The 24,033-nt window shown below is 40.8% G+C and overlaps 1 protein-coding gene across 1 annotated transcript; it reads right to left on the bottom strand.

Moving 5' to 3' along the window:
* Positions 1-183: 183 nt before the first annotated feature.
* Positions 184-21,458, bottom strand: adam28 (ADAM metallopeptidase domain 28). Its single transcript, XM_080433864.1, has 22 exons — positions 21,298-21,458; positions 18,653-18,753; positions 18,337-18,413; positions 17,968-18,046; positions 17,757-17,833; positions 16,870-17,053; positions 16,461-16,523; positions 15,949-16,014; positions 14,580-14,749; positions 13,641-13,722; positions 11,327-11,460; positions 9,992-10,169; positions 8,581-8,670; positions 7,779-7,974; positions 7,357-7,459; positions 5,727-5,886; positions 5,363-5,443; positions 4,043-4,136; positions 3,728-3,827; positions 3,493-3,583; positions 2,919-3,014; positions 184-1,951 (listed from the first exon to the last, which is right to left on the bottom strand). The coding sequence occupies exons 1-22, from the start codon at positions 21,353-21,355 to the stop codon at positions 1,919-1,921; spliced, it is 2,313 nt and encodes a 770-aa protein (XP_080289990.1). The 5' UTR covers positions 21,356-21,458; the 3' UTR covers positions 184-1,918.
* Positions 21,459-24,033: the final 2,575 nt, after the last annotated feature.

The raw sequence follows: 24,033 nt of genomic DNA, 5'->3' as shown, positions 1-24,033 counted from the left end.
TACTTGTTGAGTGGGGAGTGTTGAGCCCGATTCATATTTCATTGTGTGATGAGTTGCGGATGTGATGTGTTGTGAGCTTGTAGATCGGCTATTTTTGGCGCACAATGCCATCATACGATGGAGCATAAATTAAGCATCACAAGGCTCTAACATCTAGACCAGTTGTTGTCAACTTGTTTCATACAAACACATTTTATAATGCTCAGGAAAGGAAAATCTGAGCAGGTACATTTATTTTATAACTGCTAGGTCAGAAATTACCCTAAGACGATCTTAACACCCTCATGGTGTACAACTTTCATGGAAATATGAACAAAGGTGATGCTTCACTTTTTGATGGGGTCATTCTAGGAAACGGCATACATTTATTTCAACTTGAAAAAAATGTAATTTATGGGTTATTTTCTGACTAGACAAGATAAAACAACACCGGGGCTAGGGATGAATAAAGTTATCATCATCATGAAATCGTGGCCAAATTAATAACTTCCTCCGTTACAGTTTTTTGTCAGAGACTGTAGAAACATCTCATGACCCAGATCACTGATGGGTTTCTCAAAACCCGTAGGTTGGGCCCCAACAACGTATGGCCATTGTTTACACAATTCAAGCAGATGTCAACAATATAAAAAATACAATAAAAATGTTTTATTACTTTTGAAAATGTTTGAAAACGGCATAATTTCAACAGCAGTTTTTACAGAAATCTCACTGCTCTGTAGGTCTGTTTGTGGTTTAGGGAACACTTAACAGTATGTGATGCCAAGATGTGAAACCTGTATTGCTGCTTTGTACAGTATGTCTTGTTACTTTCCGTTATCTATATTTGATGTGAAACCTGATTTCGTGATATTCTGAACTATACAATCCCTTTTCATTTTGTGCAGTGTCTCGATCTGAATCATACAATACTCAGCAAGGATAAGCAACATAATCAGAGCTTATTTACATGGAGGCCATTAGTAACGAAGCTGAAAAGCCGCTCCTGTAGAAACTGAATGGGCAACCCACTCACTAGCTCGCAGCTGCCCCACTCAGTAGCTTTTGTTGTACAGAACTGGTTCTATTTCGTTGCTGTCGGGCAGAAACCTCTTATCCCCATATTCTAACTTGTTGTGTTTTTTCGTAAATTTATGTCCTACTTGATCATACTACAAAGTATCAAAAGTAGCAGATCCACAAGCTCGAAGCGCAGCGCGAAGCAACGCGTTTTGAGCTTGTAGATCTGCTACTTTTGCTATTTTTTAATTTGAATCTTGAAAAAAATGTTTTCGACATGGGAGGTTTCCACCCGACAGATGATTTGCAAAGTGGATCATTTATTCCATGCCGTGCTTAATAGATGCTGCTTGCATCATAGAACATTACAGGAGTCTGTAGGATAAGGCTCATCACAGGAAAGTATTGAAAAGTTACTTATTTTCTGTGACAAAGTATCATTTGCAAATACAGGTAAGTTTGCAAGTGCAATATTCTGTAGCATGGCAATACAAATACATTAAAAAAAGTTTACAAAAAAATATGGCTCATATTCAGGACCAGAGTTTTTCCAGCAAAACTCCTGACCTTACAGTACCAAACAAAGAGCATTTTTAATGCCTCATAATAAGCAGTACGCAGTGCATGGCTCACATGTAACAATGTAAAGCCCAACCTTTCTAGTTTGCCCATCCTGCAGTCTGCATATCATTGGTACAAACAAACACTCCTCAGAAGAACTTCAAGCCAAATTCATACTTTGTCATACTTTGGAGCATAAAGTAGGCTTTAGACATGAATGCAGAGGAAATGTCGCAGGAATCTTGGTTGTGATGTAAAGTCTCACATTTTTTCATTCTCTGCCTATCCGGCAGGCTTGTGTTAGCGTGGTGTTGGATGAGACTGAGAGCTTTGTTTACTCTTCGTTTCCCACTGGATCTCATACTTTTGGTGGAGGTACCGGTCTCAGACCCTGTAGAGAAAATAAAATCTTAAATTCGATTGGACTGTGTCAAACAAAATAAAACAAAACAAAACATTTCTGACAATGGAGTGAGATGAGTCAATTGGCAACTGCTACCTTCAACAGGAGAATGACTACACTTGGCCCTACACTCTGACACGGCTGGGGAAATGTACTGTGTGTACATATGTACAGTATGTGTATGCGTCCTTACCATCCTATATATCAGAGGAAAAACTCAGGTAATGTATTACTAAATACTGAGTGTAAAATGTTTGTGATACAGTGATTAAGTAATCTTAATTTCTCTAAACAAAGATCTCTGCACTTCTCTAGCTCTCGTCTCATTTATTCTAATGGCACTCCATCCGAAGATCACGATTTGCTTATTGGCATCATGGCGCCAACCGTTGTGCTGTGCTCCCTACTGCTGATTGCTTATGTGATGCTGAACTACGAACAGAAGCCCATTCTACTGTCGCTGTTGCCATGGATAAGAGCATCGGCTAAATTCCATGAAGGTACATGTCAATCTAAAATCAGTTACTCAGTGGTAGATTTCATTGACAAATATTGTACTTTTGACTCCACTACATTTCTAGTATTTCAAACATGGTTCTACAATAGCCGATCTACAAGCTATTGTATCTATTTCAAACAATAGCCGATCTACAAGCTCACACGCGTCGCGATGCGAAGGGTTCTGAGCTTGCAGAACAGCTATTTTCACTAATATAGATTCTTTTTCTGGTTACATTCTGCCTATATTTCAATACAGCAACGCATTGATATTAAAAAGAACATTGTCTTCGTTTTTTAACGTATTTTAAAGGCATACACTCCAGTACTTTAACTCAAGTACAAATTTGACTGAGCAACCAAGTAATATTTGACCAGGATCATCTATAAATACTTTGACTCAAGTACTGGGGTTGAGTACTTTGTCCACCACTGATAAATCAGTGTCACCGTTTACCTGACGTGCAGCCATGTAGTTCTGTCCAGGAGGCTTGGGTCTGTTCCCTGCTGGAGGGGGTGGGGGCGGGGGTCCTTTAGGTTTATAATGATTGCTCTGAAATGTCATAACAGGCCATACCATCACTAAATACACAATCACATACTCTCAGGTATATATATATACCAGTATATATACCAGTGTTTCCCAAACAGTGGGTCGGGAGACTCGGGCCCATTTTTGGATCGAATAAATATCCCTATTTAGTTTTTGACATATTCTTTATTTCAATTCTTATTTTAATTCTTATTTATTCACAAGAATTTGATACATTTAAAAACAAAACAAAAATCAAAGAAATTCCATAAATAAATAAATAAAAACCTAAGGAGTAGTGAAAATAGCCGATCTACAAGCTTGCAAGGCGCTGCATCGATTGGCTATTTTCACTAGTTTGGGTCAAGGGGAGACATCATCAAATTTCTCTGTTGGGTCTTGAGCTAAAATGTTTGGGAACCACTGCTGTATACCAGGCAGCAAATGTAAAGAGAACACTTGAGTTCACATTTGACTGTCTGTGATTATGAAAGTTTACCTGTGCTGCTGCAGTGCTGTGGCTGATGACTGGCCTTTGGTGTTGGTAGAAGCCTGGGTTATCCACCGCATGTTGCTTATTTGTGCGTACACTGTTGGATGTGAGAGAAGGATTTAAGGTAAAGGGTTATGCCTAGCTTTATCTTAAAATGTTTAGCTTAGTAAAAGTAAAAATACCCCCAAAATTGTACTTGAGTACATGTACTTTACACCACTGCTGATACCGTCACACTTACGTTGGTAACACTGGACTTTGTCTTCGTTTCAAGAGGATCCCTGCAGCTGTGCCAATGGCACCCAGAAGCAACAGTGCAACAACACCGCCGATAATGCCGTCTGCACAAAAAAGGAGCATGCATTACAGTCAGGTACATACAATTATTAATTTATGTTTTTATACTTTTTTATACACCTGGAGGCTGCTACAATACAGTACTGAGTATTTAACAGTTTTCAACTAGTTGCCACTATGCAGCTTTCCTTGAACAAATGACCTAGTTGTTGAACTAGTTAAGCATCTCGTCTTTTTTAGTGAAGAAAGCGGGTCTTACTTCTGATCCCTGGGCTTAGTGTTCCATCACTTGTATCACAGTTAGGTGACACCCAGCCAGGCTCACACTGACACTGGCTCTTGTGATTACACACCTGAGAAACAAAAGGTGTAGTGTGTGAGAGCATAGTCAAAATCCACTACATCAGCAAAGATGGGGACATGGTACTGTAGTTTAACCACTTAACCACTGAGCCACTTAATCACAAAAAAAGTAAATTATTTAAAAAATAATAATATAATAAAAATAATCTAACTAGTAGTGTTTTATTTTTTTGCCAAAATCGGGATGTCAGGGCAAAAGTGGAACTTCTCAACAAAATATGCATTTCTATAATGTCACATATTGTTGCCTTATATTCCATTGTGTACACAGCATGGGTTTTCAACTGGTGGCCCGGCGTGGACCACTGGTGGTCCGTGAAGGTATTGCATGTGGTCCCTGACCATGCATTTACTAATGTAGGAAAGTGAAGATTTGTATTTTATTTAATTTTATCGTCCACTAGTTGAGAAACAGTGCAGTAAATTACGTGGTGACGTATGATGACGTGTCAATGTTGTCAGTTACTGGGAAGTCGGATGTCAAGAACTTCCACAGAATTGGAAGATTAGAATCTCAAGGGAAATTGTACCGGATTGCATGGTTGAGTCACCATTATTAGGAAATGTTCCCATAATCAATCGCATGTGTCTGCTTGCTAATACATATGTTGCAATGAATCAGTTAACATGAGTTTAATATGGAAGGTTAAGAGAACAGAATAAGGGCAACCATGGGAAAGGAATAGATCAGTGGTTCTCAATCTTTTTTGAGCTCTGGACCACTAGCATATCTCAGTTAAATAATGACTGTTAAGGGCTTGATTTGATTCACCTCGAATTAACAAATTAAATTAAGCCCTTAACAGTCAATATTTCATTTCAAGCTTTTCCCCCTACTCCACGCCCATATCCCCCCTCCCAACACCACGCCCATATCCCCCCTCCCAACACAACAGTGGTCCCCAGGTTGATTCTCAGTCAGGGTGGTGGTGCCTGTTTCATAATCAGTTGAAACCCCCTGGTGTACAGTGTGTTAAGGGCCGTTCACAAATAGCACTGTAACTACAGTATAACTATAAAAAATATAGTTTTAAAAATCATCAATAAAGTCCACATTACAACTAATATAACAAATACAATGGTGAATGATATAGCTATAGTTATCGTTATAGGGCTCATTGTAGGTCTCATCTGTGACATCAAATTCCTGTGTAACTTTAGTACTTTGAAGTGAGAATGTTATTGTGATCAGACTGGAAAATGTCGGTGTACTTACAGCATGGCCTTGGCATTTGGCTGAGCAGTTGGTAGCTCTGTATGCTGTCTGAAGGTCCACGCACTCATTCATGTTGCATACCTTGAAGTGGAGAAGAAATGTCATATTGGGCTGGTTAGTTAAGTACAGTATGTGTTTTGTATTTTGCTGCAAGCCATTTACATTTTCAGCATTTGGGGCAGCAGTGGCTCAGGAGACAAAAGGTCTGGGGGGGGTGGGGCTTTAAGGTATGAAGGGGCCAATTGATTGCCAAACCTCCAAGTTTGTAAATGACACCATTCTTTATACAATATCTTCCACTGTGATCCAGAGTGACCTCAGTCCAGGATGGTTTTATCTCAAGGAAACTAAGTGACCCTGTTACCTTTCCCTCTCCACATTTGCTGCCAGCGTCCACTTGTCCATTGTCAGTACTGGAGTATTCGTTGAAGAAAGTAGCCTTGCAGTCACCAAATCGAACCATGCGGCCGTAGTTTGGATTATCATTGCCCTTGGAGCAGAAGAGCTTCCCGCACAGCACATCCCTACCATGGAAAAAGGGGGGCTTTTGTCAGTACATTCACACTGAGCTAGGTAGGTCTACACCATACATGGGCAACTGGCGCCCGGGGGCCTTCACTTAAAGTAATACTAGGTAACGTTTTCAACAAAACTAAAGTTAAATTGTATATCTTTTGCGAGTGGCAAAAGTTTCACAACACCCACTCCGTGAATTTCACCCCCGGAAGCCTTTTATTTATATATTTTCTATTGAACGTGTACGGGGGGGACTTTCCCGGGAAAATGACGTTCCTGGCCAACGTCATGACGTCGTGGCCGACGTCCTCAGGAACTACCGCAACGGTTTCCTGTTTGGCCAGGAACTACCGCGCTATTAACAAAAAGGAACCTCACGCTGATTTTAAGATAATGTAGGATTGGAAGATCGAAAAAGAACAGAAAAAGAAAGCACAGCTCATGGTAACTAATGCTCCACTGGCTAAGAGAAACGATCCGTAGATAGTATAAAACAATTAAAAGATCGCTTTTTGAAACGCTTCCGGCTTCCGGTGAAAACGAATGGAATTCTGGGTAATCGAGGACTAGGGAAATTGTATGCAGTGACGGTAGTGACCAGCAGAGGTTGCTAAAAATCGTTATTTGTGATTCTGCATTGTACAACTTTAATGTGGCCCGCAGGTTAATATCGGAATACTGATATATTATTGATTTCAGCTGTTACAATTCCAAACATACAAACATGACCCGCTTTAATTACTCCAGTTTATATTAGTAGCTTAATGACTAGTATTAAAATTCGATTGTCTTTTTTCATGTCCAATGTATTTCTATTTAAGTTCATAAAGTTGAAATTAAATAAAAATGTGGATTCCAATTCAAAAATAGCAAAAATAGCAGATCTACAAGCTCAAAACGTGTCGCGCTGTGACGCATTTTGAGCTTGTAGATCGGCTATTTTTGCTACTTTTGTATGACATGGTGAAGTACAGGATTAATTTACGAAAAAAGTTAAAATACGGAGATAAGGGGTTTTGCCCGACAGTATATGCAATGTGTCCCTCTGGAGTGAGTGTGGAAATATATTGGGCCTCTCCACCATCAAAGGTCTACACTCTACACCAAAGGCTCTCAACCTTTACAGTCTATGTTCTCAACCTGTGGGCCGGGGCGAGGACATAGACTGATTCCCAAGTATTATAATCGTGATTATCAATCACGGTTACTGGTCTACATCTGTACATATCTAAAGTGAGAATTTTAAGACTTTTAAGACATTTTGAATACCTCCTAATAAAAGATTTATCAAAAGAATAATAAGACCATTACTGTGTCAAAACTAATCAACAAACTATCCAAAAACAATTGTCAAATATTACCAAAGAAAGAGGCAAAAATAAATAAAAAATAGCCACAGATAAATGTTTTCAATTTGTATCTGTGGTAGCCTACTTAGTCAAACAAAATGTAATGCCTCAACTCCCGAAGGTACTCACTGTGGCTGACAGGGGATATATCTGTCGGGGGTCCGTTTGCAGTAGGCATAATAGAGACCTCTGGTGTTGGCACTGTAGCACTGACGACTGCCCTCTATAGCAGCTGTGGTCAGGAAGAGCAAGAAGAAGAACATTACTTTATTGCTGTGCCGAGACAAGAAGTAGAGGTCAAGGCCATCATAAACAACCACAGCAGCAGGCGTCTCTCTACAACAGTGTCTCCCTCTCAGCTGTCTTTGGCCAAATGTATGTGTTGCACTTGTAGAAAATAACTGATTTATTACAATTTTTCACGCCTGTGAAGATTTGGGGAGCTTTTAAGCGTGTTATTAATTGCTGGTTATCTTTTACACAAAGCCTATGCATTTTAAGACATTTGAGGAGTTCGTCTGTGCAGGTATCTAGCTCTATAGGATGCCTACCTGGCCCATACATCCTCATACACTGGTCAGGTCTCTGTGGACATTGGCCATTGTAGCAGTAGCCTAGGCCGGTATCACAAGGTAGGCCGTTCACAACAAAAACATCCTCAGGGCAGGTAGCGTCCCGTCCATTACAGTACTCCGGCAAGTCACAGTCATCCTGCGTCTTACGACACTCGCTGGTCGTAGATAGGATCTGAGGAAGGTTTAGGAGACACACGCCAGGGATAAGTCTTTACACTTTACATAAATGATGCCCCAAAGAAACCCTAATAAACCTCATGATGAATTTGGCTCTAGGCCTACTCTGGATAAAACATTTAAGAGCTTTTTAGGGTTGTGTTCGCTCTAAACACTGAGTGTGTAATACACAATTGCGCCACCAGAGAGCAGTGTTGTCAAAGGAAGTTGAAGCCGTGTTTTAAAAAAAGGGCATGGTGGGCTTGGCAGCCATTTAGATCTTTATGACATGATGCTTGAGGGTGTTAATACCAGGGTTGCCAGAGCTGCTTATTATAATTTCCCCGCAGTATTCTATTTGAAAATAGCCGATCTACAAGCTCACAACGCGTCGCATCGCGACGTGTTGTGAGCTTGTAGATCTGCTATTAGCTGATGTATATGTTAAAGTGCTCATGTGGCCCATAGTCGCTTCTTTTGTCTTTTGGGCTGGCTTTCCTAGACCTGGTTGCTTGTTTCTCTCACAGAATCTGGCAACACTGGTTAATACCCACCCTAACATAGAAGCAAAATTAGCCACCATGTTAATGTGGCCAGTGGAGAGATGTTATGAATTTCTCACCTTGCAGTCTTCACAGCACTCTCCCACAGCGCACTGTGAACCTGGGGTCAGTGTGCAGCTGGTGGCGTTGCAGCATGGGTCAGTGCACTCCTGAGTGAACAACCAAAACAATCATTAGGTTGTTATTTTCATAATGCTACAATATGGCCCATTATACCAAGTCTGTTATCTCCTTTAACAAACCATGTCCCCAAGTCATGAATGCCCTTTTGTCTAATTCTCCTCTGTAAGTAAGCCATACTTCAATTACTTGGAAAATTCCAATAATTTTATGATTCTGTTTTATAGAAGAAAACTACTGCACTTTCCAAATTGTTTTATCTTCCAAACTCGGAAAGTAAAATATGTACCATGTCATTTTCATTCAAAGTGAGTAAATCCTTGTGGTAATGGAATGTCCTCACACTCTTGTAACAGGTCTGGACAGCTGCAGCGAGTATATGACTGGAATGCATGCATCTGATCACATTATTGATTACATTTGGTAGCCCCAGCCGAGGGCCCTTGCATTCTTTCTGTTCACTCTTATTCAGCATTTGATGATTACATTTTCTTTTCAAATTCATGTTGTGATTTAACCCCCAGAGACTTCACATCAGGAGGTTTGAGTTGCAGTGTGATGTACGGTAGATAGAGGCTTGTGTCTTGTGGAGATGTGTTTGTGCATGTCAGGAATTCGCTGTAGCCGTTTCCAGGTGGCCACTGGACAAGATAAATAGGCAAGACTGAGCAGACAGAAATCTTAAGCGATTACTTAAAAATGCTGATACAAGGTACGTCTGAAGCAGACAGTTACAGTCAAAATAAACACACCTAAGAGTTTTGCCATTACACACACTATCTTAATAATACAATATTTCTTCATATACTTTTAGAAGCACCTCGAACCAATAACATCTACAGTACATATCTACATCCTAGGGCCCTGTCAACCCAGGGCCCTGGACTTTTCCCTACTAGTTTTCACCCATATTCAAGACCCCTGCAGGGTAGTGTGTCGCTGAACCGGTACACAGTTAGAATTGTTACTCCCTATCGTATGGTGGGTTCTAACGTGGACCGGGCCAGATTCTTAACCCCCCCCCACCCCCCCCCCCCCGCTCGCGACCTGGCAAGAGAACCGGTTTGACGGGGAAACCGGTTTTTAATGGCCACCCATTAACAATTCGGCCGAATGCAAATAAGCCCGACTTTTATAAAAAAGGCGAATTTCTGTGGTTGGCTACAAGAGAATAGGGTGAGGGGGTGCTAATGTTGTTATGTTGATTTTTTGTTTTTTTCCCCCTGGGGAGCAGAGTTTTCCAGACCGGGCCATGGCCCCATTGGCCTCTATGACGATACGCCCTTGTAGGACGCTGAAAGACTAAAACATACAGTAATAAATGCCTAAATGCTCTGATTAGCTGTTTACCTCTAGAGTGCCACAATCGCACTCCTCTCCCCTCTCCAGAAATCCATTTCCACATCGCGGAGGAGCCACAACTTCTTTGTAGTCCGGCTTGTCCAGCACACACTCAGGGGTCCGTGAAGTCAGAAACTTCTCATAGTTGGCACTGCTACAGCTACTGAAGGACCTAGGAATGTCATAGCTAAGAAAAACAACAAAGTTGTCACCATGGGTTTTTGCTGTACAAATGTTTTGTTTTCCATAATGTCTCATAAATGCTTAAAAAAATAGCCTGAAGGTTATGCAAAGGTAAAATGAATTTCCAAAGAAAAAAAGGCCAATTTCTGCACTCCTTTTCACCTCTGCATTTATTTATTTATTTACAAAGGTTGATGTCTTGAGAAAGTGTGCTTTAATACAGAGGCGAAAAGTCTGTATAGGAGTTTACTTTTTTTCTTTGGAAATCTGATCTTTGGTGGATTTGATTCCCTGCACCATGGAAGAGCCAGTGGTATCAGGTTCTTGATAAAAAATCACACCCAGTGTGAAGTGAGCGGTGCTATTTATGAGTTATTAATTTCATCATGCATCTCGGTAGCCAATCACAGCACGTCCTGCCAAGTGACGTGCTTACATTTTTTACATTATTTTTAATTTCATCATGCGTCTCGCTAGCCAATCACAGCGCGTCTGCGAAGTTTGAAGTTAATTTCATCATGTGTCTCGCTAGCCAATCACAGCACGTCCTGCAAAGCTTAGCCTATGGGCGTGTTTTCCACAGCATGGCGTCACAGCGAAAGACAAATTTTCACGACGGAAAGAAAAACTTTCACCACGGATGGGTCCTAAACCCTCTTATAGGAGCGGTTGCACCGCTCAAAAAAAGAGCAACATACAGTAGGCCTACACGTACATAGCAGCAGAGGCTGCCCATTTTCTCACAAAAAAACTGTAAGTGGGGAAGGGAATGTGTTTAAAAAAGTGTGAATATTGGGGAAAAAAATTAGCATCTAAGGATGCCCTATCTTACACCCTGCACAAAGCACAGCACACAAGTGTTGCTTGCGACCATCTGTGGGCCGATGGGTGTATTGGTTTTAAAATTAGGTGTAGCTAGGCAAATTGTTTCCGCATTGCTATGTTAGGGAGAGTGAATAAAGTTAGAAAGTAATTGCGCTTTAGACCAGCTCTGACCTGGTCTAAAGTCTGGCACAGTATTTCCTTGCTATAAAGAGTGTATTGGGAGTTGTGCGGGTTCACAACTCCAAGGACCTGTCCCTCACAGAACAAGAGTGTAACAGGCATTGGCCATCTTTCCAAAGCAGAAAACCGTCTGCTTGTTGTTTCCCCCTACAGTACCTGAGTGCTGCCGCCATAATGCACGTGTCTCCGGAACAAGCACATCCACTGGAGTCATCATGGTTCATACCCAAGTTATGGCCCATCTCATGGGCCAGCGTCGCCCCTATAGCGATGGCCCTGGAGTTGTGATCCTGAAAAAAGTAACCAAACAAGCCATTAGTCAATGACTTCCAAGCCAAAAACTAGTTTAACTGTTATGAGAAACAAACCGCGAGGTTCATCTTGTATTCTCTATATAGTTAATTGACCATGCATGGTCCCCCAGGGCTCTATAGAGCACCGAAGTCCTGACGTGACTCGTTCATCCCCAGGTTTGCGGAAGTAATTTCTCTATGGAGAATAACATTGGGTCATCTTAGAATCGTCTCATATAAGAATTGTGGTCCAAAAATAAACACCGCGTGTCGGCGTTATTGTCAGGGAGGAGGTTCTGTATCGTTTATCATAGTCAGTCACTTATATTTGATACAGTCTGTTTCTGGCGAAAATGTAACTAATTCGGCGGAAGTATTATTAGCGTTTTCTCACCGTCAGTTGATGCTTCATATCCATAAGAGTCAACACGCCGGGGTCATTTGTTTATTTTTGGAACACAGTTCTTATTTGACGCGATATTAAATACGTCTATGGGATTCAGAACGGGGGTGGAAAACTGCGAACCAGGTAGACAAACAAAGGATGTGTAAATGACGTCAGACTTCGGCGGTCTATACTTGGCGCCTGTTTTCCCACTATAAATAGCCGATTTACATGCTCGCAACGCTGCACAGATAATCAGCCATCAGCTTATTATCGATCATGACGCTTATTATCGATCATGACGCGACTACATGACTATGTCCAACGCAATGCTCAATTTTAATATCATTCATATTGTATTATAGACTACTAGACCATACCCGGTGAAGTGCGCAGGCAAAAGTAGTTGCAAACGTGGGGTTACTGCACGTCCTGTTGCACGTCCCCCCCCCACACACACACACACACACACACCCTCATGCGGCCAGAGCCGTTTCCCCGCCACACACACAGACACACCCACACCCACACACAACGGTACATCCTCATGCGGCCAGAGCCGTTTCCCCGCCACACACACACACACACACACACACACACACACACACACACACACACACACACACACACACACACAGGGGTACATCCTCATGCGGCCAGAGCTGTCCCCCGTCGCGAACACACATATATATATATTTATATATATATATATATATATATATATATATATATCACACACACACACACACACACACACACACACACACACAGGGGTACATCCTCATGCGGCCAGAGCTGTCCCCCGTCGCGAACACACACACATATATATATATATATATATATATATATATATATATATATATATATATATATATATATGCCTGTGTGCCTCTCAGTGCCTGGAGCAATAGCTCCAGGCACTGAGGAGAACCGGGCAGAAAAATGTTTGGGCTCACAGGTTTGGCTTCACAGGTTTGGCTTCACAGGTTTGGTCTCAGAGGCTTGTGGAATTATAGGAAGATATTGGATGATATTTGTTGCAATCTAACCCCTATTCATGGCCTGTGATCTGTAGAACTCAAAATATAGCTCCTGCTGTTTTGTAGTAAGACTTGTATTTCTGTAGCCGACCAAAAGTCTGTTTCTTTTCCCACCTCTAATATACTTCCTCTTCTTATTACAACACATTGAGGATGCATGCTGAGTTAAAATAACCATACAATATTTCTAAAACGTCAAATTGTACAACTGAAGACATTGTACAAACCCCAGTTTATTAACATAAATTCTCTACTTTGTAAGCTGGATCATAAAAACTCTCTAGACTCTGTGATCATTATTTGTTTGTTTTTTTAACACTCATTTAACTGTGTAGGTTTATCAAGACACATTTCATGCACAGCAAGGTTTAGGATGGGGAAGTTGCTACAGGGGCAAGAAGAATTGCACATGCTCAACTGTTAGACTTGGTCACAAACACTCACTCTAGGGCTGCACAATCTATCATGCAGTGATTTCAGTTTTAGTAATTAGTAATACAATATAGGTATCTAGCTATGTTGACTCATTTGATTACATTTACTATGCCAGTGTTGTATTGTAAATTACATGGTCAAGATGTTTATAGAAGTAGCATACAGTTTATGTAAGTAATCTAATTTGTTTCAGAACAGCTACTAATCACAACAGCTGCTAATCTCAATCAATAATCTTTATCACAATATCTAACAAAGTAACATCCCTCGATTATCAGTAACAATCGTTGCTGAGTGAGTTCCTTACAGTAGCCTACCTGTATTATCCCAGATGAGTGACCTGAGCAGAGGGTTCCAATAAAAGCAAGTCCTACTGTTGATCCTTCAAAGTCAATACCACTGAAAAACATGGAAAGCACATTATCCACCGTTGGAAGAAAGTAATACCTCAATACCTCAAGGTTCTGTAGGCTATTAGGGAGTCATTTGCATTCCTATAATGATAAAAAAAATATTAATAGACGTTCCAGGGACCCTGGAACAAAATATTTTCAGATGGGGGGTCTGCGACCAAATACATATAATTTTGGGGGTCCTTGACATGAAAAAGTTTGAAAACCACTGATATAGCAACAACATACGGTTTTCAGAAAACTGTTACGCTTTAGAAGACATTTGTCGATGCGTTCCCGGATTGAATGGATTAATGTAAAATAGTTTGTGCAAAGGAGGCTGACAACAGATAGTGTAGTGGTTATGACCCCATGTCTCTGGGTGGGCTTCTTGCCTTTCCTGGCCTAGAATCGTGTCTTCTCTCCTGTTCCTCAGGGTTGGAGTTTTGTGGGAGCCAGTGTGAGCTGAGCTCCCATAAGGAGGGGTCTTTAGCTCTCATGACGTCTGTGGGGGGGTCGCTAATACATTAACCAGCCGTGTTAAGTGGTCAGATGGGTGGGCCGCGTGCATTTTCAAAGCATGTTTATTTTAATGATTGAAATAATGATGAAATTATTGGCTTAGGAATGCGACAAAAATGAAAAAGTATCCATGAACTCAAGTCTCCATGGGGTGACTAATCGATAGAAAAAAAGTCATTTTGGGGGTGAACTATCCCTTTAATGTTATATTATCAAAATCTTAGTGTTTTGCCAATTATTTGGGGGCCCACTTGCAATGGCCTCCCGGCCCACCGGTTGAGAATCGTTGACATCCACAGCATTATGGGATCCTGGGAAATGTCATATTCAAACCAGGCTGACCTGATCAGGTGTGCGTTGTCATGTTTCTTCCTCTTCACCAGGTCGCTGTTTCTCCAGTTGTTGAAAGCATCCAGCGTGGATCCAGCAGGGGCCACAACGCTGATCTGGTCCCTGTTGGACCACACCTCCAGACCCACCAGGGCGATGAAGGTGTTCAGAGGTTTGTACACCTGCAGCCATCACCCAGTCAGAGAGAACAAATATATAAATACTGTACATAAGATAACATTCATGTTTTTTGTCTACTGTAGTTTCACACTATAGGACCCAATTTGTGCTTTGACCATGCATTTCAGGACCTAATTATCAAATGATATGTTATTTCTATTTCTGTTCATGTTGTTCAAGGTCAAGGTCAAGGTCAAGGAGCTTTATTGTCATTCCATACAGAACGAAATTTGTTACTCAGGTCCTGGTCATGGCAGAGTAAATAAATAAGATAAATAAGACACCTAAACACAACAAAGGCTAAAACTACAACAACTATATAAAAACAACAGCATTTAAAAACAGCATTTTAAAAAACAGTTAAAGTGTCACGGTTCAATTCATAGTGCAGAGTTCATAGTAGTTTTTTACAGATCACTAAGAGCGAGAGTTCATGATTCGCACAGCTTCGGGGAAAAAGCTGTTTTTCAGCCTGGTGGTGCTGGCCTTAATGCTGCGCAACCTCCTTCCCGAGGGGAGGAGGTCAAACAGACCGTGAGCGGGGTGGGTGGCATCTTCCATGATGCTAGTAGCCTTATTCCTACACCTGCTGATATAAATGTCACTGATGGCAGGTAGGCTGCTTCCGATTATTTTTTGAGCAGACTTCACCACCCGCTGCAGAGCTTTTCTGTCAGCAGCAGAGCAGTTTCCGTGCCATGCAGTGATGCAGGATGTAAGGATGCTCTCCACCGCACACCCATAGAAGGAAGTGAGGACAGGGGTACCACACACGGTTGTCACCACTCAGGTCTGTTTCTGGCATGAGGCTTTTTTGCGTCCCAACACACCCCACCTGTGCTCTCACAAACAGTGCAAATCCTATGAGAACTCAGGCATAGGGAGTAAAACCTTTGGTATAAATATGGCAGCAAGAAAATACATCTGAAATGGATGTGACACAAAAATACTCATTATTACTAAAATTATCATTGAGGGTTTTACTGACTGCAACAACAAAGAATAAGCTAAATGTGACGAACACTACAAGCTTTGTTGGAAATGTGTGGTCAACATTCATATTAAATCGAATCTAAATAGCCAGTTCCTCAGCAGCATTTCTGACGTACATTAGTTCACGGGTTATGACGTGTCCTACTGTATATGGTATGATTGTGCTCTGGGAAAATCTCCCCTGTGGTTTTTTTATGACGTAACTCACCATATTGACAAAGTTGACTATTTCGAATATCCTCTTTCGGAGTACTTCTGCTTCATACTTCTTGTACTGCAACAAGTCAACAGGTTAGAGTGACCACATTTCCTGTTTCGTATGTCTTACTCACCGGCCAACTGCTTGATTCTTCAGACAGTAGTGATATGATTTATCTGATAGGTGGTGTACTTATTAAGGCAAAAGGAGGCTGAAGATAAGAATTTTAAGACTAAAAGCTTAACATTTGTTTGTTTTAGTATGCTTAGGTGGGCAGATGGGTGTGTGGTTTGCCACAGGACAGTGCAATGAGTTTCTAAAGTTTATCAGAGTAAAACATCTAAATGTCAGTTTTCTGTGACTGACGCATGAAAACAGGCAACAGGATAAAACAAAATGCACTAAAAATGATTTGTAGCTCATGTCTGACTCAGGACTGATAACAATCATGCAACCAAATACAGCCTGGCCCATGTCTGATAGCGACATTGTCTGAGGTGGTAACATGAAGCTTATCTTACCTCACGGTTATCAGCAACCAGGTAGAGCTCAATGTATTTCTGCTTCTGGAAAATAGACTGACCCTAGCAGAGGAACAAATGCAACGGGCAAAGTCATGTTTAATAGTCCTGTGATATCAGGCAACAGACACTGATAGTAGTACGTATAATCATAACAATAACTTGTATTATTAATTTGATTATTATAATGCAATTTTGTGATTAATTAAATTAAAAGTAAAACATTTTACACTACCACTAAAGTTAGACTATAATATAGTCATTACATTACTGTAAAGTAAATACATTAATTAGTTAAAAAAAGGTAAATAAACAAATAACAAGCAAATTAATTAAATAAGTCAATTAAATTAATACGTAAATAAAATTAAATAAGGATGTAAAGTAGAAGAAGTGCTGAGGTTTTTACCCCGAATCGGGAGCGGCTGCGGCTTGTCGGGGGCTCAAACTCGTCACTCCAGCTGGTGTTGGTGACACCACACGTCATGGGCTTGGAGCTCTGGTCATCATATTTCATTACTGCATGGTCTCCCGTGTCCTCGCCAGACAAGGGCTCAATCAGGTAGCGTTGCGCTGCTGTTTTGAAGTAGCCCCTGAAATATAAGATATTGTATAGCAGTGGTTCTCAAAGTGGGGCCGAGCGACCCCCAGGGGTACTTGAGGGGATTCCAGGGGGTCCTCAGCACAAAAAAAAAGTATAGTATCAAAATCACTTTAACCAATTTAACCCTAGTAGCCATCTACAAACTCACAACGCGTCGCATCACGACACGTTTTGAGCTTGTAGATCTATACTAAAAAAAAATTGAAAAAATATGGAATATTTTTAAAACTACACAAATCTTGTATGGGGGTCCCTGGCACAACTTTTTTTCAGATGGCGGTTCACAGGGTCCTTGACATGAAAAAGTTAGAGAATCACTGCAGTAGAGTGATTAAGAACCTTGTCTCAGGAATAAATGTACTCCTGCTTTGGTAGGGACTGTATCCTACTAGAGCCAAACGGATATGGGTGGAACCCATTCTCTGATTCAAGATTCTATAGATAAAAGGCATGTAGTAGCATGCATCAGCAGTTATTTAACTTTCCTTTACATTATTCCATCTTGTCCCATTGTTGTTGTTTTGTCTAAGTGAAGTTGTAGTGCTTGTGTAATGCCTTTTTTATTGTACAGCTTAACTGGAAAGTAAATGTTCCATATATATCAGTAATGAACAACTGAATTGTATTATCTATTATTCAAAATAAGGTGTAAGTTGTCAGAGATATTAGGTATTGTAAGTGTGGGGCCTCACCTGAGTCCATCACAGGTGCTGATGCTGACTGTTGATTCACTATCGTTCACAATCTTGCCATGATAGTAGCAGTGATCCTAAAAGAGAACGTGATTAGTGAATGATTGTCAGAAATGGATTCATTTGACTGGACAGGTCTCTCACTTGGAACCATCCATACGTGTACCATCATGGAAATGATGGTACACGTACCTGGAGGTAGGCCACTTACAATGTCAGTAGGAGTTGTGGTGACTGGTCTGTTGTCTTTCCGGTAATAGGTTTCACTGTAGTCTTCACCAAGTAATTTTCTGAGAATTACACAGACAGAAATGGACAGGATGGTCACGTCACGCCAGTCTATAATCTATTCTTAAATGAATTTTTTGTCTGTGTGAGAACCAGCCTCACGTGATGTGTAGGATGCGTTTTTTTTTTGGCTGGTTTAAAGAGGAGCTGTACATTTTGATGTGCAAATCATTTGTTCCATTCTATTGTGTGATATAGCCTGACAGACAGGGTAGTCAATACCAGACAGACAGACACAGTAGAAAGGATACAACACAAATTAGATTTTACAATCCTAATCAGGTGTGATTACCTGTTTTTCTCCAGATGCATCTCGATGTCTTTGCCGTCCACCTTCATGGCATATTTCATGGTTTCTGGCCTGGAGGACTGAGGGGGAATCATAACAAGGAACTATAACTAGATAATATACATCCGCAATGCTGATTCAGCATGAACAATTTTGGTCAGGAGGTTTGGTCTAAAAAGCTAGACAGAAATCTTGTGTGTGACCTTATGCCATTGTTGACCACATCTCTGTTGTTCTTATATCAACCAACCGAAAGGCGGACAGTGGTATTATTGAGGCAAAGCATGTATGATTTACTGTGTGACATCTTTTATTTTACCTCTGCATCTCTCCTTTGCACTGTGTGCAGTCTGATTGGACGAACCAACTCATAGTTTGTCACCCCCTTTGTCACCCCCTCAAGCTCAGGGACAATACTCACTGTAGGGAGAGAAGACACACATTAGGAATTAATTAAGAAAGAATGCTATCACCTGAAGCCACAAAGTCATCATGACCGTATTATAAGGTGAACAGACAAGATTTAATATCCACAATTCAAGATTTAATATCCACAATTCAAGATTTAACTCTGCTGTGCATTAATTTAATTTGGCACTGCCTAGGAGAACACATACAGACAAGGCAATTACGCAATGTTACAGGAGTCAGTAGAATTCCATGTTTGGCAAAAGGACACTTTAACAGAACAGTTGGAATCAGTCATGGATCTGTTCTTTTGTAAATTTCCTCCTGTCCATTTGACCAACAGCCTTTCACATGAAGTTACACCAGATTGTTGAAACAGCAACAGTTTTCATACCTAACCTGACATTCTTTAGACAAAGTGAGAGTGCTGCTAAACCCAGTCGAACCCAGTCGAAACGACTGGGTGACCCACAAACCCTGAGGCAACCAAGCCTATAATTATGTCCTTTCCCATTGTCTGTGCCCAGCAATCCATCACACATTGCAGTGCACTGTGTGTACACTAACAACACAGATGTGGATGAAGCTCAGTTATGGACAGTTTTATTATTTTAATTTTATTATTAGATAAGGGATCCATTTACAATTTAAGGACCACAGGAATTTGTCTTGCATTGTGTCTGTATCTCATATAACTAGATATGTTTCTGATGTTATTGTCCTACAAACGGAAGTAACTAATTTCCATGTTCCGTGAATAATGATATCTAGACTAACAAGTAATGCACGATCCATTTCTGTGCCAAGTCTGCCTACAGTTCTTTTGGCGTGACAGGAAATAACCTTTGAAATAATTCTTCAGTGCGACTGCAGATGCAGTCAAACTGCTCTTTGTCTTTGTGGAAAACAGTTGGATGCCTTGTTGTCAGGGACATTTGCATCATAAAGATTTAGAGGGGAGGTAGTACTTTTGCAAAATTTCCTGCACTCATTTTCTAAAATTAAGAGCAACATGATGATTGGTTCAAACAATCATAACATTTTACTCTTACCTCCACTGTGTTTCTCTCACTGCCATGATGCCTGAATTTCCCTCCAGGGATCAATAAAGGTCTATCTTATTTTAACAAGACACCTGGGCTCATGTAGTCTTTAATATACAGTAGTGTCTAATTATTATCAGTTCCTCTTCATTTTGTAACTGTGCTTGGTAATGATGTCTTCTAAAACTCGTCTCTCCTTGCCATATTAGGATTGTTTCGATATTGTGTCATCTTCACATGATGTTTTACAATACATGTTATGCAACTTAAACGTTTGCTAAATCGTCTCTGTGAACATTCATGTCTGTCTTTCTGACTCATCTTTACCTGCCTTGGTAATGTACTGACTGTTTTGCTAGCCCCCTGTTTATCTCACCTTTCTGCCTGGTACATGGTGGAACCTATTATACCTTAGGAGGAGGTGTGGCTTTTTGTTTTGCTCCAAAGGTCAGCTTCAAAACTGTGTCACTAGAGTAGATGCATGCGTGCTTTGGAATGCAGCATATTTACAGAAGGTTTATGAGGCATTACAGCCCAATAGGAAATGGGATGGTGGCCTGGTGGTAATTACATCCCATGTTCAGTCATGTGTCCTGTTAAAGTGTCCGTGAGTCCTGAGCTGCTACTGTACCTGCTCACACTTTCACACTTACACTGCATATTGCATATTTGCACTGGACTGAATAAGACCATTAACAAAAATATCTTAAGTGTTAATGAAACCCCAAACCACAATAGCAAGAGGGAAGAGGCCTGTTACCCATGGACCCTCTCTCATAACAAGCATGGTGTTTACAGTTTAGGCATTGGTGTTAAGCAATAGATCTGCGCTTCACTTTAACATTTTAGACTTCCCTACCAAGAATGACTTACAATGAAGACAACAGTGAAACAATCTTAATTTCATGGGTTACCACAATTGCAGTAAGGAAAAACCTCAGTGTCCTAACAATATTCCTATGATTCCTTAAGACCACCAGCTGTATAGACTATATAATAACAAATGACAAGGTGAGAGAAGATCATGTGCATGTTGAACATGCCATGTCATGACCTGTCTACACACAGGCACATTGGGCAATCACAAAGCTTTAAAAATATTAAACCACAGAATTTCTCAAGTTTTTTTTTGAGCAGCGTAAATAGTCCCTTGAGTCACATGAACTGATTTGCTCTTGTCATATTTTACACAGACAGTAGATGTACATTTATATCTAAAACAAATCATGACCTGTCTTGTCATGCTGCTTGTGTTATATGTTTGTGTTGTCATCGTTGTAATTGATTTGATCAAATTAAGAAAAATAATAACAACATAATAATAATAACTTAACGTTGTCCTTTTCTCCCTAAATGTCTCTTTCCAAGAAATCCATCTTAAAAAACGTAAACGCATGTGAGCACGGTTTCACTGAAGAAACCGCAGAGAACATGGCTACAGGCTACCTGTAAACTGTTTAGTTATGAATTAGTCATTGTGTTGAGTGCAGCCAAAGAGTATCCAGTGACTTACCTGAAGGCTTGAGTAAGGTTACTAGCATTGGGATCCACAATAGGAGCGTACGTGTCATTGTCAGAGTGCAGACAGTGACTGCAGGACAGTGTCTGAGCCTTGGGTGTACCTGCAGTTTCGTCGGGGCAAGGCCACACCTTTGCTGGCCGTCCTCAGCCTGTCACAGCCAACTTCCTCAATGACAAAGAGCATGCATACAACTTCACATGACAGGCTGCAGCACGCCCACTATTTGCAGGAAGCAGTTAAGTTGAACATTGTAACTGTGGAAATTTATGTTTCTCTGATACAGCCTACTTCAACTCTTTTGTTGCTTGCGCCCAGAGCTTTGGCACATATAGGCTAGTATACTGTAGAAAAAGCACTTTTAGACAGCCTTTTTAAAATATTGAGTAGCTAGAAGACAGAAAGTGCAAGCAACAGATGGCTAGAAAGTTATGGATTTTTACAGCTTAAGATATCAAGTAATCTGTTCCTACCTTGTCACTCAATAGAATTGTCTGAGTTACTTCTTCTTTTTCTTCTTCTTTCTGTTTGCTATGCAATAAACCCATGAGTCAGCAGTTTGACTCAGTTTATTTGCGCATTCAGGAGTTTCACAGAACACCTCGGTTCACTGGTCACGCTATCGTCACACAGTTTCAGATCGAGCTCTGACAATTCACGATCCATGTCAAATGTAAAAGAACCGAGCCTCATCCTCAGCAGTTTTGATGCTTGCTCACTCTCTCATCCTCCCCTCCCCACCTCGCTCACCCACTGAGTGCATGCTTGGACTACAGCCCAAAGCACAGAGAAAGTCTAGTCAAGAAGACAATAAGGCCAATGTACAGGCCCTGTCAGTGGCCGGGCCAGGACATTTCAGGACATGGGGTGAAATGTGTGCTGTGTCCTGTCTTGACCCATCTAGCGATCCACTACTGGCTTAGTTCTCTCTGGTCCTGTGTGGATCAGTGGCTCTTAGGTGGAGTAATGTACTAGGAATGTGTGTGTGTGTGTGTGTGTGTGTGTGTGTGTGTGTGTGTGTGTGTGTGTGTGTGTGTGTGTGTGTGTGTGTGTGTGTGTGTGTGTGTGTGTGTGTGTGTGTGTGTGTGTGTGTGTGTGTGTGTGTGTGTGTGTGTGTGTGTGTGTGTGTGTGTGTCCATATATGTACTGTACGCCTAGAGTTACATGCAGGGTTCAAATTATGTGGGAGCTGAGCTGTGGGGGACGTTAATACATTACCAAGAACCACACAAACAATACATTTTCAATGTAATGATGAGTAGCATGTATGTTGAGATAAATAGGCTACAAGAAAAATGGTTCTTAAAAGAACTAAATGCATCATAGCTCTGTTGTGTTTATTCATTCACTTAATCCTGAGTCAGGGTCTGGGTTAGCATATCACAGAAAAAGTCATCCACAAAATGATTTGTTATGAAAAAAAAAAGATGACTGTTGAGTTTCTTTCTTAGTATATGAAGTAGACTAGTCAATTGCGACATTTCTTTTGAATCATTTAGGTTCCTGTTAAAAAAAATTAAGATGTTCTGAAATTGTACCGTGTACGCCATACACCATTAAACTATGATGAGAGCCTATGATTGTCATGATTGAGAAATATCAATGGCATTGGTGAGGATGATAATGATTGTATGATTATTATTGTGATTTTGGACATACTGTGTTGTAGATGTCTTTGGGGCTGTCAAGCAGCCTCTTCCTATCACATGTGAATTCACTTAACCACTTAAACCCCAGCATCCCTATTCTGGGAGAACTATTCGCAGAAAAAATAGCAGAAATACAAGCTCACAGCGCGTAGCAACGCGGCTCGTTGTGAGCTTGCAGATCGGCTGTTTTTGGCTAGAGAGGGAAGAAAAGAGTGCACCAAGTACAATGCAACTCAGGTCCATTTTTACTAAGTATTAGAGGGTTTAAGCAGTCAAGTAGAACTACACCTTGAGATGCAACAGTCAATTCTGGTCCCTGCAGAGCCAACTCCCTTTATACCCATTCTCACCTAGCGTGGTAAACCACCCCGGTCGCGGAAATCATGTGATTTCCGTGACCGGGGTGGTTTACCAGACCTGATAGGAATATGCACACACATAAAAAACTCAACCAAAAACAGCTCCTACACTGCATGCTCCAATGTCCACTTATTTATTGTAGCACCCAAGCACCGAAGTGGTGACTCGACCAATACTGCTCTTCATTAGACTAACGTGACAATGCATGACAGCATCTTAAATACATACCTGATACTAGTCACATGATACATTCACGTGAACAGAGAGTGACATAGAAAAAGTATACAATGTAAAGACTAAATATACCGTATATTATATATACTACTGTACATGAATGTATACCCACAAACATGTTGCATGCCTGTTTATATACGCATAATGAATACATGATGTGTAGGCCTACGTACTTCTGCACTACTGCGGTAAAAATCTGAATTGAATAGTGTGTATTAACACTCAAATATATCCCCCGAAAAACGAATCATATATGTACAAAAATATATAGGCGACTATGTACAAAGATATATTGATAGGAAGACACTCATTAGGGTAACAACAATCGGGCCGTTATCAACTATGGGAAAATACTAAATAGGCTCCTCTATACTGTATGTCTCATATAATGTGCAATGTAATAAACCTGATTTATAATCTGTTGTGCGACAGAGTATAAATGAACAGGCTGACTGTATCATAGACACCAACAAGAACATGACCAGCA

This window comes from Gymnoscopelus braueri (assembly GCF_963280865.1).
Source record: "Gymnoscopelus braueri genome assembly, chromosome: 7".
Lineage (NCBI taxonomy): Eukaryota > Metazoa > Chordata > Actinopteri > Myctophiformes > Myctophidae > Gymnoscopelus > Gymnoscopelus braueri.
This window is presented reverse-complemented; position numbering and strand designations above follow the sequence as displayed.

What these genes read in the sequence shown, in the direction of transcription:
- adam28 (XM_080433864.1), bottom strand. Translation starts at nt 21,355, where the DNA reads ATGACACGTACGCTCCTATTGTGGATCCCAATGCTAGTAACCTTACTC. An exon ending in AGCACCTGTGATGGACTCAG is followed by an intron (nt 17,054 to 17,756) that starts GTGAGGCCCCAC and finishes CTTATATTTCAG; the next exon opens with GGGCTACTTCAAAACAGCAG. An exon ending in ACTAAGCCCAGGGATCAGAA is followed by an intron (nt 3,828 to 4,042) that starts GTAAGACCCGCT and finishes TTTTTTGTGCAG; the next exon opens with ACGGCATTATCGGCGGTGTT.